The sequence below is a fragment of the Mchenga conophoros genome, linkage group LG7, assembly GCF_057382185.1.
Source record: "Mchenga conophoros isolate Kocher_MC1m ecotype Shallow Benthic linkage group LG7, M_conophoros_male_GT1.1, whole genome shotgun sequence".
NCBI classification, from domain to species: domain Eukaryota; kingdom Metazoa; phylum Chordata; class Actinopteri; order Cichliformes; family Cichlidae; genus Mchenga; species Mchenga conophoros.
In genome coordinates this window covers 61678429-61697490 of record NC_140532.1, presented here as the reverse complement: position 1 = coordinate 61697490, position 19062 = coordinate 61678429, and the positions used below count along the sequence as shown (strand labels likewise).

At 40.1% G+C, this 19062-nt stretch overlaps 1 protein-coding gene across 4 annotated transcripts in view; it reads right to left on the bottom strand.

Moving 5' to 3' along the window:
• LOC146571429 (myocyte-specific enhancer factor 2C-like) overlaps positions 1-18729 on the bottom strand; it is a 34359-nt gene extending 15630 nt beyond the window's left edge. For 2 of the 4 annotated variants that reach the window (XM_085280611.1, XM_085280614.1), the window contains exons 1-4: positions 18532-18729; positions 15665-15775; positions 3496-3664; positions 1223-1426 (exon numbers count right to left, since the gene is read on the bottom strand). In XM_085280611.1, coding sequence (XP_085136737.1) covers positions 1223-1426; positions 3496-3549 — 258 coding nt within the window. In that variant the 5' untranslated portion in view covers positions 3550-3664; positions 15665-15775; positions 18532-18729. Of the gene's footprint in view, positions 1-1222; positions 1427-3495; positions 3665-3981; positions 4044-15297; positions 15599-15664; positions 15776-18531 lie in introns of those variants that run through there. The other 2 variants (XM_085280612.1, XM_085280613.1) reach the window with 2 other exon arrangements.
• Between the last annotated feature and the right edge of the window lie 333 nt (positions 18730-19062).

Here is a 19062-nt window from a genome sequence, read left to right as displayed (position 1 = left end):
AACTGTGTCTTTACAGCACAGAGATGAAGGGACTGCAGGTATAGATTATAGTAATGAGCTAAACAGGATTGTAGTAGATTACAGAGGATTACATAGTGCGTAAAGCTGGCTCTGATGGGGTTGCCCGAAAGGTCATGTGGTCGGCAATGTGGGGGAAAAGCTCAGGTGATGCACGCATACGGTGTGTCCACGTGCAGGCAGAGAGCAGAGAACGGCATCAACACAGTCCTCTGCCTTCTCGTCTCAACAGGATAGTCCTGCTTATGAGAACAAACCTTGGCTGTTTACATTTAATTGTCTGAGTCATCTTCCTCATCATTTCCTAAACATAATCTGTTGTTTAGCAATATGTCACATGTTTCATTCAGAACTGCCTGGATTCTGACATCTTACAGCTTAGATTTGACCTTGGTGTCATGGTGTTCTTAGCAAGTGTCCAAAACGTGGGCGCGTGTTTCCACAGAGTGTGTGTTTGCATGTGTCTGCAGAGGCAGTTGCTATTGTGCTCTTTTCCTAATACTGTGACTATTAAGATTAGGCAGAACAAGGTTCAGTCCAGCACAAACTTTAGTACTGTGTGTTGCTGAAATGTTATACAGTAGGTCACACACACATTTGCACAGTGAGGTCAGATCCTCAAAGCATCATAGTTCCGATTAATAAACTATACAGAAAGAGTTTTAGCTACACAACACTGACTGTGAGGACATAAGCTCCACCCACCAGTTGTTCAAAACTGCTCTTTAACTTGCTGGGCCCACGTCCTCATTTTAGGTTTGACAGTGTTTTAGTAGATAAAGGCGAATGGCTTAAACATGAATTGAGCTGCGGTTTGGGGAAGGCCTCGAAGGGGACTGGCGGTGGCTCCTGGGCCTGGAAGATCCCCACGTACTAAATAAAAGTAAAGAAGTTAAAGAACTGAAAAGGGGAGGGACGTAAACGAGAATGAACAGCTTGTAGAACTGGGGGAACATAAATAGATGAGAGCCAGAGGGAGCATGTTTGGAGGCGTGGTCCCGCTCCTGAAATTCTGATATGAGGGGCAGCTAGTTGGGAGAAAGTAGTCTTGATGTGACAGGGTGTCCACATCAAATAGAATAAGTAAGAATAGTATAAAAAAGATTAATGGATGGTTTCTCAGAATTCTTTTTGCTCAATCAGGAAACTGAAAAGACCAAAGTCAACAGCTTATACATGTTGAACGTGTGTGTGTTTTACTTACATCCACAATGTCGGAGTTGGTCCTGCTCTCGTGTGGTTCATTGTATTCGGTGTATTTCAGCAGAACTTTGTCCATGTCTGTGCTGGCATACTGAAACAGCTTGTTGGTGCTGTTGAAGATGATCAGTGCAATCTCACAGTCGCACAACACACTGAGCTCATAAGCTTTCTTCATTAGGCCAAATTTACGCTTAGTGAAAGTCACCTGGAAGAAAGGAAGGTAAAAGGAGAACCGTGAAATGTCTAGTTATTAATGAGTCCATCTACCATTTTGCAAATCGTCACCCTATGACATATTATATATAACTTACATGGTCATATATATGGATTTAGGTATGCAACAGAATCATCTTCATCAATTATGGAAAGCCATAAAGGTTGTGAACAGGTGTAAACTGCTGCTGAGATATTGCATGTGGCCCTGACAAAATAACAGAACATCTGAAGTACAGTGTGCCACCAGAAGAATCTCAGTATGAAAGCATAGGCTATAGAATAAAAGCATATAAGATAAAGGCATAATGTTTTTATCCTTCCTAACTCCATGCTAACTATTGGTGTCAGCAGTCAAAGACGAAACTGATAAAATGTCCAGCTTAAACAATTACAGGTTTCTGTGGCTAGGTTACTGTCAAAGGTATTACAACAAATTATTTTATATTGTCTTCAAAAACACATAACAACTACCAAGAATCTTGCTCGGTCAACGGGATAGGCAAGTGAAGGCCAAATGTTTATAATAAGTAACATTATTGCCTTTCACACTGTGCTGATAAATGTATGTTCCAATGATTTGATGCTGAAAATATGGTTAAAATCAGAGTCAGAGAGGGGCAGAGAAGACAGGAATAAAGCATAGAAAAGTAAAAAATAAATAAATAAATATCAGGATAACAAGATTATCTCAACAACTTGGTAGCTTGGGTGGAGGTGGGTTGCAAATCAGCTTACATTTGCACTACAAAGAGTACAAGTGTGTCAGGTCAGCAATCGCTGGTGCTTGCTGCTATTTTCCACACATGTTAGCCATCATAAACTGAGCCACTGACATAAAAAAGGAAATGTTATTTTTTTTCAGTATGAATAATTGTCATCAATATGACCAAGTACACATACTTTTACTGTGTTCACACCACAAGCCTGCACACAAAGAGGCACTGGTATACCTTGGTACAGACCAGGGAAGGACTGGGAGGTCAGTTCTGCCCTGTCAGGGGGGTCAGGAAGCACATGTGCCTGCATTTCCTGTCATAACAGGAAGAAAGGAACCACTCCCCCAGAAAAGATATGTGTGTGTGTTTGCGCCCGTGTGTGTCAGTGCACCTATTTACAATCAGTAGTTATAACACAGTTGTTATTTTGCCATGAGCTAGATGGTGCTGGCACATTTTGAAATGATTCTCACACACAATCACACAGTCGTGTTTGTGGGCGTCACATGACATGGTTTTGCTAGCTTGTCTGTTTTAAGTGTTCTTGGTTTGTGTTGTACTTGAGTGAAAGCAAGCGAAAGAAAGAGCGTGAACATGTATATACAGCAGCGTTTCATGTGTTCACCTAAACACAGACATCCCTCTGCACAGGGTTCTTGCTCAGAGTAATCATGAATAAATGTTTCATTGCATGTCACAGAAGCTCCTTTCTTAATGAGCTCATCAATTTGTATAATTCCTCTTTCTGCTGTATGATCTTTTTGTTTGATTTGATCCTATCCTTTAATTTTTTATTTTTACTTAAATGCAGCAGCTTTTCCTTCGTGAATTATTAAGGTTATTTTTTATTTTAAACAATGCGCACTTTGGAAACTGACATGAAAACACTTCAGTTCGAGTTGTGAAGTTTTCAAGTGGAGCTAAAAATGTACCCTTAATGAACTTGTTCTATAAATACACTGTGGTGAGAATAAACAGGGGAAAGACTGAGGGGGAACCACAGGAAGAAGATGAGTCCTAAGTTCAGAGGCTGAGCCAGAAAAACTGTTTGGTAAATATAAAAAAAACTCTTTAAGTACTTTAAAGGAGATGTTTTATACTCATTTTCAGCTCAATTCAATTCAAATAATCCTTCTTCAGCTTATACTTGGCCCAGTGCAGCTCCTTACTTTATCCTTTGCCTGCAACAAGGCAGCATGGAGGCTGAGTGGTTAATTGAATTGAATTTAAACTTGCGAAAGTGTACCTCATAAGATTCTGTTCTTTCATATCTCAGTGATTAAAATAATAAACTGGAAGCACACTGTGAAATAAGTGCTAGTCAGAGTCTTACATCACTTACATGTCTGTTCCGTTCATCCATAATCCGTGCTATCTGGATCTTCTTTCGCCCCATCTTTTTATCGTTGACTGTTTTTCTTTTTCAGAACTGTCGTATTTTCAGGTTCCTTCGATTTACTTCCAAGTCCTCACGCTTTTTCACTTCTCACTTTCGAACTGTTGTGTGGTTCCTGCAGAAAAACAGCAATAAACAAATCGAGATTAACAAAACTTATGTATACTACAAAATTCACTGTCTGTAAGTCGTGTTGATGATCAAAACTCAGAACGTTTTTTGTTTTACAAATGGGATTTTACACACACACACACACACACACACACACACACACACACACACACACACACACACACACACACACACACACACACGCACAAAGAAATGTGTGTGTCTGTGTGGTTTTCTACATTTCAACCCACTCCCAATTAACCAAAACAGACTCCAACAGCAACATGTATGAACACATACATGCATAATTGAAATAATTACCAAAAAATTAATTGTGAGTGGGTATCTTCTCATGCTACAATGCACAGTTTAACTGACATGCATGCGTGGTCAGGCAGCACATTGTCTGTTTGCATGTCACCGCTGTTGTATCCCCCCAGACACACCCATAAACCCAGCTTCCTCAAGGGGTTTACTGTACACTCAGGAGGAAGTGAAACAACTGGGCATGTCAAAATGCAAATGATAAAGACGGAGGAGTCTGGCAATGTCATACGGTATATAAAAAAACATCTACGTTTGAAAAACCAAAGTCGCAGACTGGAATTAGGTACATCTCAACCGCTCACCAGAAAACTTCCTCTTTGGGCGGAGCTGAATCGGACAAGAGAGCGGGAAACACCACGACCCAACTCCAACTACAGTCTTTACCCTCAAACTGGTGTCTTTGAAAATCAGTCCTAAGCAGAGCTTAAAAAAGGACAATTCACTGATGAAAATTACAATTTGATAACACAAGTAGAACTTACATAACTAACAGTTATTCAGTAAATTGTGTTTTTTTGTACCGTCTTTAATCTAGCCTTCAAAATCTTGATGAGCAAAGGACAGAACTGAATGACAAACAACCCACACTCAAATAGCAGCAACTAGTTAAAAAGAACTTCAAGTAGGACCATGATTTATAAAACCAACACCATGTTGTATTTGGTAAGACTTGAAACTATCAACAAGACCATAAACTGATCAGGCAAAGGCTGACTGCAGTCACAGATCCGGTAAGTGATTTCAGTACAACTGAATTTCACTTGCTTTGGCAACATGAGGAGCTAACCTCTCAGGGTACCCACTGTTACCACAAGGAGTTAGTTGCAAGAAGAAATCTAGCCATTATTCCGGTAAGAAAAAACAAAGGAAATAAGGAAGTGAAACTAGTGATGTTAAGAGTGTGCAGCATCGATATATAAAACATTGATGTAGCAGGTTTTCAGTGGTGGGACATCAGAGAAAACCCACACAGCGGACATTGCAAACTCTACACACACAAAACCATACTCTCCTGCTTATTCTAAGCTCAACGGTATAATATCTAAGGCAGTTTTCATTTCCCTGCACATGCATTTTTACTGGTTTATCTTGTGACTAACAGTTAACACAAAAATCAGGTACAGGACATCATCATATGTCATTTCTTCCATTTCTTCCAAAAGCATCTTCCGACTTTTTGTGATTATTTCTGTAATTTCACAAAATGTAATGCAAGTTACATACCAGTGCCTCTAATGCAGCTGAAAGGGGGCTAATTTTTTGTTTTAAATGACCCATGCAAAGATTTAATTCTCTGGAAAAAGGCACAGACTTTAAAATGATCTGTTCTTTCACAACTATGTGTAAAGACAGGCTGCATGGATAGGTGCTTGATTTTAGACACCTGTCGCAAATCGACTGAAAACACATGAACTCAAAGAGGGATCCAATACTTTTGACTATGCAGTGAGTGTGTGAGAAGAATCACAGTGAGCAGTATGTGGCGTTGTGTTACTAAATCTCACATTTAAGAGAAAAGAGACTCCTGTCCTCTTGGTGCAGAATGTGACAATTCTTAGTAGCAGCATGAATCTAAGCAAAGGGTTTGTTAATAACTTGTGTTGCACAGAGCATGAAGCAGGATGTGAGCTAAACAGGGGACATAGAAAATTTATGCTTAATATAAAAGCAAGAGTACCAGTTAATGCAGTGTGTGTGTGTGTGTGTGTGTGTGTGTGTGTGTGTGTGTGTGTGTGTGTGTGTGTGTGTGTGTGTGTGTGTGTGTGTGTGTGTGTGCGCGTGTGTGAGTAAGAGAGACTGCGTATGCCATGTGACCTGTGTCACACTCCTGAAGTGGCGCTTAAGAGCACGCTGAATTAACTGGATGTTCACACATGCAGGAACAGACACCCACAAACAAACACACATGGCAGGTTTTCTTGGCAGCTTCTCTGCCGTCATCATCATCGCCGCACTGCAAGGACAGAAGAGGTGTGACTGTTAAGGTGGTGTCAGCCTTTGGGCACACAGGATGAAACGAACAATAAAATAAGGATTTATGCCGATGTAAGCGATGACGAAGGTGTGTGCTCTCTGAACAAAAGCTAGAATGACTTTGCTGCAGAGTGTACTTCTTTTTTTGCCTCATCTCTTTATAACCATCATCATCACTATTTAAAAGGTATGAAGGCTACAGACAGCACACAGACATAAATCATGGCAGCACAGGAACAAGCTCTGAGTGCAAGATCCATAGAGGCTGGGGTCTATCACACCAGGCAAGACCCCAGGTGCAGGCTGGAGACAATCCAGCACATAACAGCAAGGTGCAAGATGCTAGCACGCAGGACATACATGAAACGCCATAACCAAGTCGTCAGCATTGTATACAAAAACATCTGGAAGTTACGAGGTCAAAATGGAACACCCCGCCTAGGGTGGTTGAAAATTACTGAGCTAAGATACTGTGGGACTTCCAGATACAAACAGACCAACAAAATGGTGGTGGCTAACCAACTGAATATAGTAGTGGTAGACAAGCAGAGGAAGATGGCCGTAGTGATAGACGTAGCGATACCGAATGATGGCATCTTCTGAACAAGGAACAGTTGAAGCTGAAGAAGTACCAAGGGCTCAGAGAAGAGCTCAAGAAGATGTGGAGGGAGAAGGTAACAGTGGTCCCAGTGGTCATCGGAGCACTAGGTGCAGTGACTCCCAAGCTAGGTGAGTGGCTCCAGCAGATCCTAGGAACAACATCCAAGAGCTCTGTCCAGAAGAGCACAGTCCTAGGAACAGCTAAAATGCTGGGCAGGATCCTCCCATGTATCTGGTAGAGGATCTGAGCTTGAGAGATAGACCGCCTGCAGGGGCAAGAGGTGAGTATACGTCAATGGACACTGTACTGGTGACTATTTTTCAGCTTAACCAATCTAAAAATAAAAACAGAAGGTTCTGAACCTTAATTACCTATGAAAACTACTTCTCATTTCAGCCCTGGTGTTCACATCTCTACTTGTTTTCATGTTACACAATCTAAAGAACAAAGATTGACTGCACTCTGAGAAGATCCATCCAAATAATAATTACTACCAAAACACTCTTGTATAGTGTGTTAGTTCACACTAAATGTGTGAGCTGAATCAGTCTGCCATGTCACAAATAACACATAAATAATCCATAAAACAACAACCAAACGCTCAATGTGACCACTGAGAATTCAGTAAAAGATTTTGTATAAAATAAGGCTGTTGGCAACAGGAGAGAAAGGCAGCATCACTTTAAATGATTAAAGCTGAAACTGCAGTGCTGGCTTTAGTGGTTTGTTCATGTTGATCACGACCCTTCTGCACTCGTCATGTGCTTCAAAACCCCTCAGTGGTTCATACTGTGTGCCCGAGTTATAAAAGCAAGAACAACGAGTAAGAAGACATTTTTCAATGTTTTGTGTTTGCAGCAGATGGCCGCCACTGCCTCAGCCATACTCTGCCAGAGGTCTTCCTGTTAAAAGGGACTTTGCCCTCACCCAGTGTTTGATCATAAGGTATCACCTGATCTCATGGGGTTCACTCTTAAATAGATGCCAAAGTGTAACTTTTTTCATGGTGAATTGACTGATTCTTATATACTGTACACATTTTCTGCTCTCAAGAAGCACTCAAAGCATACCTCATTCACCCACTCATACAAGCACTTTTTTCTATCTAACTTTCACACACATTCACACTCCAATGCATGCATCTAAGAGCAACTTGGGGTTAGTATCTTGCCCAAGTCTGGCATGCAGACTGAAGCAGCCAGGGATCAAGCCACCAATTTTCCAATTAGTAGATGACCAGTTCTACCTCATGAGCTACAGCCACACAGAAAAGGCTTCTTCCTTTGTAGACAGAGAAACAAACTTCTCCGCCTCAGTTCTCACTTATACAATGGAGAAAAAACTTACACTGTGTAATTTTCTTTACCTCGTCCCCATTACTGTCTACTTTTTTGTTGTTGTGTCAAAAACAAACAGAGACAGCTCATAGAATATAATAGAATAGAATTCAACTTTATTGTCATTGCACATGTCACAAGTAGAAGGCAACGAAATGCAGTTTGCATCCATCCAGAAGTGCTTTAGCCATGATATAGATATATTACAAAATATATATTAGCAATAATATAGGTATATAGCTATATTACAGAAATGGGTCTATTATGGGTATGTTACAATGTACAAGGTAAGAAGATATGTTATGAATATGCTATAACTAAAAGTATGTACAGGCTGTAGTGGGTATACAAGCTATGTACAGGCTATAAACAGGATATAAATATGAAACTATACAGAAATATGCAAGTTATAAACAGTTGTAAACAGTTGTAGAATTATAATTATCGTATTGTACAGAATGATTGTTCATGACATGATACCCCATAGTTGTTGTTGGTATTGCCACAACAAATGACCAAAATTAAGCAGTTATTTTACAGTATCAAAATCGTCTGCAGCAAGTAGCAGCATGCCGACTAAAGAGCATTACATGAATATCTCGTGTGTGAGTCATCCTGCCTGTGAGCCTTCCTCATTTTAGGACATTACAAGGAACAACATGGTTTAAATTTAGGGCCTCACAGGCGAGCACAGTCAGCATATTGTAGGGAATTTTAGGCCAAATGGAGATGTAAGCTGGTGAAGGAAGATTGCGTAAAACAATAAAAATCAGTATGTGGGCACTTGTCTGCCAGTGATTTAACGCAGAGTTTGATCTTTTCTTGGATGACGGCAAATCTACACCCAGCTCACACTCCACACGCCCACATGCACGAACCTCCCAGGTATTTTTAGACTCGTTTTAAAACAGGATTCCAAAAATACAAGAATGAACTTTTTACCCTGAACAACAATACGGCTGGTTTTTGGTTTGCAGACAGAGGAACAACTGTTAAACAAAGGAAAAGATGAAAATCAGCTGTCTCACGCAGCCCTCAGCTGCTCCCTCGGCAATTATTTTCCTACACACCAAACCTCACAGACAGAGTGTGGCTGTGTGTATGTGATTGCCTATGCGCTGTACATTTTTTCTGTGTGCGTGTGTCTTGTTACATAGGAACGGCTAATGGCTGACATGCGGCAATGCCCTTGTATTTCTTGGCAGGACACCGCATGCCTCTATATAGAGACATAGAGCCAGAGAGGGTGGGGGTGGGTGGAGACTGCGGGTGTGAGGGGTCTGACAGATACAGGATGTGGATGGTGAATTCTGAATGGTCCCATGTGATCACTGCCTTCAGTGAGTCTAATGTTGAGTGTTTTTAGATCAACCTGGAAGTGAATCATTTGAAAAGCAGCAGCTACAGAGTGAGCAGAACTAAGGGTGCTGGAATCAACATGCAATGAATCAAATGTGTCATGTGAGAAGACTGCATGAGTGTTATTTCTGCTAATACCACCTGCTGTGATCAGTCTTCTCTCAGTAACAGGCCGTGATGGGAATAGCGGCGTTACAAGTAATGGCGTTATTAACAGCGTTACTTTTTTCAGTAACGAGTAATCTAACTAATTACTATTTGTATCTTTACAACGCTGTTACCGTCACTAACAAGAAAATGCGGTACGGTCGCGTTACTATTTTGCAACAGACGGTTGAAGCTGTGTTCAGCTTATCACATCTTATATCAGCTGCACGGAAGTAGCTGTAAGTAATCTGGGCGCTACAGCTTTAAGCAGCTGTGTGCGCTCCCGCGGGTGGCAGTCACTTTTGGCACAACACCTGGAGCTAAGGGGGCAAAACATTGCACGAGTGCTGCTGTTTGACTGAGTAAGAATAAAGTAATCATGGTAAGCCAATCGCATGACCACTTCAAGATGACAAAGCAACAAGGTGACATATACCAGTTTTTAAATTGTGTTGATAGGCCACGTAAAACCAGAGTCATGATAAACAATATATACGCAGCGTTTTTTCCTCAATAGTTTTGTCACATTTACTGCCTAAGGACAGCGCTAGCAAGCACTCTCTGCTTATGACCAAAAAACAAGAAACCAAACAAAAAAAAACAGTCCATTCATGTTGGTGGAAAAATGCACCATGTCGACCAATCAAAAAATGATATCGCACCATGACATTTGTCTGTGAAGGTTCTCAGTCATCCAGGTCATCGTAGTCAAAGGAGCTTGCAAAGAAAAGCGTCTGGACTTCTTTAAGTTGCTTGAAGATGTTTCACCTCTCATCCGAGAAGCTTCTTCAGTTCTAAGGTCAAATGGTGGGGAGTCCCAGATTTAAACCTAGTGGGAGTAACCCCCCACAGAGGGACAAAATGACCCCCTGATGATCCTCTAATCGCCTGAGCCAAGGTGTGAAACTGGGTGTGGGTCCCAATCAGTCTTGTCCTGTGGTGAAGAAGAGGTGGCTCTTCTGTGTTGTGCCATGCGCTTGTGAAGTGGCTGTTTGGTCTCTCCAATGTAGAGGTCTGGGCATTCCTCGCTGCACTGTACAGCATACACCACATTGTTAAGTTTGTGTTTAGGAGTTTTGTCTTTCGGGTGAACCAGTTTTTGTCTGAGCATGTTGCTGGGTCTGAAATGCACCGGAATGTCATGCTTGGAGAAAACTCTCCTGAGTTTTTCTGATACACCGGCTACATAGGGGATGACAATGTTGTTGCGTCTGTCCTTCTTATCCTCCCTCGCTGGTGTCTGGTCTTCTTTTCTGTGCCTCTTTGCTGACTTTAAGAACGCCCATTTAGGATAGCCGCACGTTTTGAGTGCTTCCTTTACATGTGTGTGTTCCTTCTTTTTCCCTTCAGGCTTAGAGGGAACATGTTCTGCACGGTGGTGTAGGGTCCTAATTACTCCAAGTTTGTGTTCCAGAGGGTGATGGGAGTCAAAGAGGAAGTACTGGTCCATGTGTGTGTGGGCTTCCGGTAAACTTCGATGCTGAGGTTGCCATTCTCTTCAATGTGCACAGCGCAGTCCAGGAAAGGCAAACAGTTATCCTTTGTGTCTTCCCTGCTGAACTTGATGTTTTTATTCACAGCGTTAATGTGCGCAGTGAAGGATTCCACTTCTTGTGTCTTGATTTTGACCCAGGTGTCGTCTAAATATCTGTACCAGTGGCTGGGTACTCTTCCTTTGAAAGAGCCAATTGAGCCAATGACATTTGGTTGTTTAGGAAGAGGGGGAAGTTTTAGGAGTGACGGCGAGAGACAGAGAGACCGAGTTTTGAAATGTGAGAGATTTGTGACGTTTAGCATGTTTGGAGTGTGTAGTTAATGTGTTGTCTTGTGTAGTTAGTGTGTAGTGTTGTGGATAGTTTTGTGTTGTGTGTCAGAACAATGAGGCGACTGCTGAATGAAAAACGGAGTAGTGATACACCTGCTGCTGTCAGACCTGCAGGTATCTGTGATGTTCTCCTTTATGGTGGACAGAAATTATTTTTTTGGAGTGGCACAAAAAATTTGTGTGACATCTTATTGATTGCAGAACAGTTGATGGTTATGTAAATAGTTTGAAGGTTATTTTAAAAAAAAAAAGGGTAAAAGGTAAATTGGTGCAAATAACTTTGTTGTTTGCAAAACTTGCGCGTATGATTTTAAAATTTATATTTATATTTGAATTGAAAGTTATGAAATATGATTCAATAAACATGTTTGTGGTTGTTACAGTAAAAAATATAACTTTTTCTACTCAGATTTTATGTTTTTTGTCTGATTTTAGATCAATTGTGTTAATACAGTATGTCAAAATGAAAACACAACTGTAAATTCAGACATGTGAGGTTGTGCTGAAAAGAATGATACCAAACAAGGCAAAGCAAATAGTTTTTAAAGGTGAAATGCAGAGGTCAAATCAAAAGTAGTTAAAAATGGCCAATTATACCCTGGACCCCATTATTAAACATTTTTTTTAAAGTAACACAATAGTTACTTTTCAAGTAATTAATTACTTTTAGAATCTTGTAACTCAGTTACTAACTCAGTTACGTTTTTGAAGAAGTAACTAGTAACTACTACTTTTTCAAAGTAACTTGCCCAACACTGGTAACAGGTACTGCAGTTCTCTGGATTTGTCCATGTTTTACTAAATGGGTATCAACAAAAGTCAAAATGTGATTTTCCGCTACAAGCCACAAAGCTTGAAATTAGCTGTATGCATAGAAAATATTTAATCTCAGGTCCAGATGGGAATTCTCTGATATTTCTTGACTGCAAACAGTTTTCTCAGCATTTTCGCAGCAAACAAACTCCATTTAAGCTACAGCACAGACACAACAAACAGCAGGCAGAGTTAACAACTAGCTGGTGGACACAGTGAGGCATAGGACAGCAGTAAATCATGCCGGAAATCTGACTCCATCCCAGGCATCCCAGTTCACAAGAACCACCAGACATCAGGAACAGGAGCAAGTCACACCTGATGCGTTCCAGTTCCAGAACTGGTTCTGAATGTGTGGACTCACTCCTGCTAGCAACACTCCTCAAGGTAGAGAGAAACAATTGTTTAGACCTCTGCTAAACTGTTCCTAACAGGTTGATTACCTGTGAAGGTGATGACCAAAAAAAGAGCTAAAAGACAGTGAACACAACTCCAAATAGAGCATCAGTTTACTCAGCTTATCGAGACGCTGCTAGTTAAGAAACTTTTATGATTTTTATTATGAGGTGACATTATCTGAAAGTTATTGTAGAAGATAACACTGGCAACTTAACTGATTTAGTACAAATATACTGTTGCTAAGTTGACAGACCCAGTGATAACACATTGTAATGGTGGTGCAAAGATCAACAAGTATTTATGGTTGTGTAGCCATGTGATAATCATTAAATATCTCAGTAACACACAGCACACAGTAGGTTTTTTTTTTTTAATGGTGTGCACTCAAAAGACATTTTTGGAGCAAAAGAACCCATTTAATGAACTCTCACTTGATTTCTCCCTGCTGGATTTTAATCTTAATTGAAGTTCTGGATTTTAATGACCATAAAAACGTGATAACTTGGATACTATTATGATGATTTTTTTTTGTATTTTGTTCTATAAAGCACCCATTTTGTCTTTGACAGCGCTTTCTTTATAGGGTGCACTTTTACACTGAGGTTTGGTAACCTGATCTTCTTTGGAGATGACCTCTCTGGGGGATTTATCCTGGAAGAACCAGGATATAAATGCAAATTCAGAGAGAATGTTTAACCCCCAAAAGATAAAAATGTTACCTTTGTGTTTTCTACAGCATTTCTGAGCTCACACTTTAAAAAACCTACAATCAAGTTTAGCTGTTTTGTGTTTGCACTTTGACAAAAACACATGGAGCTACAGAAGAAATGGCTGTCTCATCACTCTTAGAGGACCTACTGCTAATAAACAGAACTCACTGAGAAAAGTCCAGGGCATTTTATTTTGAAAGCCTACTTTCCGTAAACCAGCTGGCTCCACCCAGCTCTGTCTCACAGAAACACTGATAAGGGAACTACTATAGTACACTTAAACATCCAGGCTGTTCTGTCCAGCGGTGGCATAAAGAAATCATTTCAGACCTCGGGCATTTTGATACCTCTGCACAAAACTTTGTTCAATTTTCTACCTACTGTGGAAGTGGACATTAAAAAAATGTTGGAAGACTTTTACTATTGGCAAATTTAAACTTTGGGAGGAAAGCAACCTCATGAGTACTGCACACAGCAGGCTAACAGCTGGTGTGTGGTGTGGGAGAGCTGTGCAATGCTTCAAAAGTGCAAAAAGCATATTGGTTATGTTTGGGTGCCTGATACGAGGCAGAGCAATATGATAGCAAAGTTCAAAGTCTCTCATAAACTTTTACCAACAAATAAGTATGCAAGGCTAAACTACTGATTAAAGTTCCTTTTAAGGCTTCAGATATAGACATGTGTAACCTGATCTAATACATGTGGTTTGGTTAGGGACATCCCTCTATAAGCAGCAGATGAGTCACTGTGTGGCACAGACACTAAAACACATGCTCAGCATAAGCGAATGACATCATACAGACATTTGCAGCATCTTTAAAGGGTTTTACATTTATCTGTGCAAAGCTATGATGGACTGGAGTGCAAGTAAATGTCTGTTTCAGAAACACACAACACAAAAATCTAACATTTTATTTAAGAAAGTACTATTTAGTCTTTTGGGCCACTGAGTGGCTCTATAGTGTAGTGGTTTAAACATTCACCTAACAAGCAAAAGATCCCCAGTTCTTTTGGTTGTTGGAAGACACAAATTTTGGCAGGTATAAAAGCTGAATACACCCGTGGCTTAAATCAAATATTTATGGGACCATATCTGTTGCAGAAGGTCCCATAAATGTGTGGCACTTGTAGGTTGCTTTGCTTTCACTCTTATGTCCAGTTCATCCCAAACCAGCTTGATGGGGTTTTGCTGGCCCGAGACCATCACAATTACTCCTCCATGTTTGACAGTTGATGCCACACTGTAGAACCAATGCCTACTGGACATTATACAAAGATGCTGTGTGATGAACTAAAGATTTGAAATTTTGATTCATCAGTCCATAATACCTTCTTCCAGTCTTCAGTAGACCATTTCAAGCTATTCATTGGACTTGAACGACTTGAACTGCAATATATAACTGAAAAAAATGGGGTGTTCTGATTCTGAATCTCAGAATACTACATAGATATAACGGGGAACACATCAGGCTTGTGTATGGATGCGTGCCCTATTATAAATGTATATTATTAGCTGGGACCACATCTTCATTTAGGCTTGACAGTGTTTCTAGTAGAATTTAAGTAACAAGGGGGTGTGGGACACCCTGTGACCACCTCTGTACATGCCCCCTGGATGCATGCTGTATGTAAACTTAAGTTTCGTCTCCTGTAATCTCACCAATGTAATTCTAAAAGTTGCTATGAGCAAAAAAAAAAAAAAAAAAAAAATTTATATATATATACATATACATATATATATATATATATATATATATATATATATATATATATATATTGCCTGCTTTCCAAATTTAAATATTATTATTTATTATTATTATTATTTTTTCAGTGATTATACAGTCATTTTTTACACAACAACTTTAGATCCTGAACTGGTGAACGAGATCACCTGAGGAGATACAGTACCGGAGACATATAACTTCAACTATTATTTATTTATCAAGATTCTTGTCATATTGGCTACAGCTGGTCAGTTTCTGGGTTACACAGCTTCAGCCTTTAATAGTGGTCACTTACAACAAACCTGCCTCATCAGGAATTCATCCCGTCCAGATAAGCACCTCGATAAACAGGCGGATGAATAAGTACAGTGGTTTCCATCAGCTGCAAACTTTCTCCAAGCACTCACTCCAGCTGTCTTACCTGCGCTGCTGCAGCACAGCGGAAACATTCCTGAGGCGGAGCGGCGACGGTACAGGAAAGGTCCCGAGTGACTCCACCAGTCTGAACCGGAGGGCAAGTCGAGTACCGATCCGAAATGTAAACTACGCGATAGTACGACCAAGCCGAACAAAAATAAAGACAATTAAATTAAGTTAGCAGGGAGCCGACCCCGGAATACAAGTTGTCCCGAAACCGGCGAGCCTCCTCTGACTGTTGAATCCGATGTGCAGACAGAGAAGGATAACCCGCTGCTGTTTGCTTCCTCTTGTTTATTTGTCAAATGCCGTGTCAAGCCAGCATCGCGCGCGCGCGCACACACAAAGCGCATTGAGGTGAAGCAGCTTACCTCCACGCTCACTCCCGCATGACTAATTATTTGTGACTTCCCTCCGTCCAGCGGATCACTCCATCGGTGAGTCTCCTCCTAGAGCACGCGCTTCTGACTATCAACGAGCACCTGGACGTCAGGAGGCGGCATCGTCACGCGGGCACACACAAACACACACAAACACACACACACAGAGGCAGAAACACAAAAATGAAATAAACGAAACTTGCGAGGGAAAACAACGAGATATATTGGTTAAATAAAAATAATTGTGTAACTAGATTCTAGTTACACAATCTAGACTGAAAAGACATAGTCTAGATTGTTTCTTGATTATTTCCATTTGAATTCATACTTTCAACAGGTCTACAAACACGGGAACACACTGTTTACTCTTGTTCAGGCTCACTACTGTCTCTCTGTGGAAACTACTGAAAAGTGCACCAATTCTCTGCAAATGGTACTCATGATGAGTGGTTGTTGATTAAAAATATAACGGACACTTCTTCTGTACTTTCATGGAAATAAAATAGACTTCCTGATGGCACACTAACACACGAGTCCACAGACGACGTTGCAGCAAGTTGGTAAGAATGTAGCCTTTGTTGCTCATAGTGTGAACTTAACATTTAAGTGTCTTTATTTCAAAGGGACTTTATCTTCTGTCATCTATGTCCTGTTTCACTGGTGAATGCTTATATTTAACACTTGAACTCAAGGTATGTACAAGTATCACTGAGTAAAAAGCCAACACTTCAGGGTGCATTAAACACACATTTTTTTCTACTCTTGGATCTATATGATGCCATGCAGAGTGTAGATCTCTAATATGGTCTCCTCAAGAGCACTGACTCCTGGTCCACATGCTGTTCAGGTCTTTTGTTCATGAGGTGCAGCCAATCAGAAAAAAGTTGTTTAAAACAGAAGCTCAAGCTAAAACTGTTGGCTTCAGTCGTGAACCTAAGCTCCACCAACACCCTGTATTAGGTTAATAAGGATTCTGTTGAACTATGATACAAAGCTACTCTAGTAGAGACTACTGGAGTAACTTTGCATCTAATAGGTCCCCTCACAAATGCTGACAGGATGACAAGTCAAAACATTTTACTGGGAAATCCCTTTGTGGAAATTTGTGTATTCCCCTTTTCATATGGAGAAAGTAAGTGGAAGACTTCTCAGAAATTAAGTCTATTTTATTTCCATGAAAGTACAGAAGAAGTGTCCGTTATATTTTTAAATATTTTATCTGTTATATTTTTAGATCTTTATTCCTGATGGCAACAATTTAATGTCATCATATGCTGACATATGTGGCATATGTTGGTTATGTTTGCTTTGTACCATATCACTAGGTAGCTGTTGCTGTGCAGTGTATAAATTTTAAAAAGTCAAAAGTGTTAAAAATGTTGTAAGTCTTGGATAAATGCAGCATGTACAATATCACATATAATTATAAGATTTTATTTTATTTTTTTATGAAAACAGCTGGTCACAAACACTACTACATGACTTCTTTGAATGAACCCAAAGACACATGGCTTCTTCTACTTGGTTTAGTTGGATTTCACCATAAACAGATACATAATAGAGTGATGGTTTTATCTGCTTTAATTGTCATCAGCTTTCCTATTTTATCTGACAGGCAGCATAAACAGCTTCGGTGACACTTTCATCTGCCTGTCATTGGTCTATATATTAGCTGTTAACCACAGCACATCATTCCACAATTTTCATTTATAAAACTTTATTTCTCTTGTGCATTTCTCCCAATTTCTTATACTGTTTACATTTTCTTATTATTAGTTCTTCAGTCAGCTGTAGAGCCTTCAAACTTGTGTGCAAGGCACTATATGAATAAAGTTTGATTGACAGATGATTTATTATGCATGTATGCATTAATGTAGCCAGCTCATACTGTGAATAAATTTGAGATTTGAAGGGAGAGGAGGACGTTATAGAAGAAGAAATCACATGTTGCCCAATTAGGCAACATGTTTTTAGGTGTTCTAAAACTTTTGACTGGTAGTGTGTGTGTGCATGTGTGCGTGCGTGTGTTAGATTCAAATTATTGTAGGGTCTTTACCTTGCGATATAAAGTGCCTTGAGGTGAGTGTTGTTGTGATTTGGTGTTATTTATACACATAAATAAATAAGTACATTAAATAAAAGAAATAATATTACTCATCCTTAAGTTCTCCTTTACACTTTTTATACTATTATTCCTTTATGTTCAGTATTATCTGCAAAACTTTGCTTTAAAGTATCTTTATTTTGCCTTCATTTATATGAAGTGAATTTTTAAATGTATGCCAGTACTTAAATTTCAGCAATTTTCACTTATTTGGAATCTTTTGTCGTACACGTTAATTCAAATAACAATATATACAGTTTGCACATTTCTGATCTATATAACAAGCACATACAAAAGCAGATACAGTTCAAAAACACACTGTGCAATTCACTCCTAACCCTAAACACCAGCATCGAACCCCAGCCCATCAAACATCCTGAACAAAGAGCAATATTTAAAGCTGCACTAACCAATATTTTTGTATTAACACTGAATCAAATGAGCCTCACTTGAATGGCAAACACAATGCGAATGATCATTGGTTTGGTTTAATAGAGCTCATCTATATTTAGTGTCAGTGTTGCTTCATATCTCATGGATATTTGTATTTAGCACGTTAACAGCTTGTTTCTGCTGCCACCCAGTGGTCGAAAGTCTACCAGTTCCACCACAACTTTACTTATTGTCTTCAAAGTTAATATTTGTTTCCCGTGTAATAACAACGCTTTATCACCTTCTAAACAAGAGTGTTCTAGTTTAATTCAGTCCTTCCATTTGTCCATTACTAACAGACATATTTCTCTCGCCAACTCACCGGTGCTTTTGGTTCAGTCTTCACCTGGAAGGTTCCCCAGCAGCTCCAGCTGTGGGTTTGCTCAGTCAATCCCTTGTATCAAACAAGAAAGGATTCTTTTTATAAAAGAAAAAACAGAACTCAGACACGAGAAGAGATTTTAAGCCAGACCAGCTGGCTTAGAAGAAGGGGTACCCAGAACTGGGCAGTGTTTGGATCTGAGCTCTCTCTCTGCACTGAGCAGCAGATACCCCACACACTCAAACACCGCCCACTCCATTCCACCACCACACACAGTTGTACACACACACACACACACACCCAGTGACCCCCTATGTCTGAGCCAGCTGAGTGTATGTATCTGAAGGAGCAGGCTCACCTGTTGTTATCACTCATGGTATATTTAGATTTGCCACAGATGCTACCAGTGTGTGTGTGTGTGTGTGTGTGTGTGTGTGTGTGTGTGTGTGTGTGTGTGTGTGCTACAGAGACAGAAATGTGTTGCTGACACTCAGAAGCCTACATGGGCCGTGGTGTAAGAACCCTGGATTA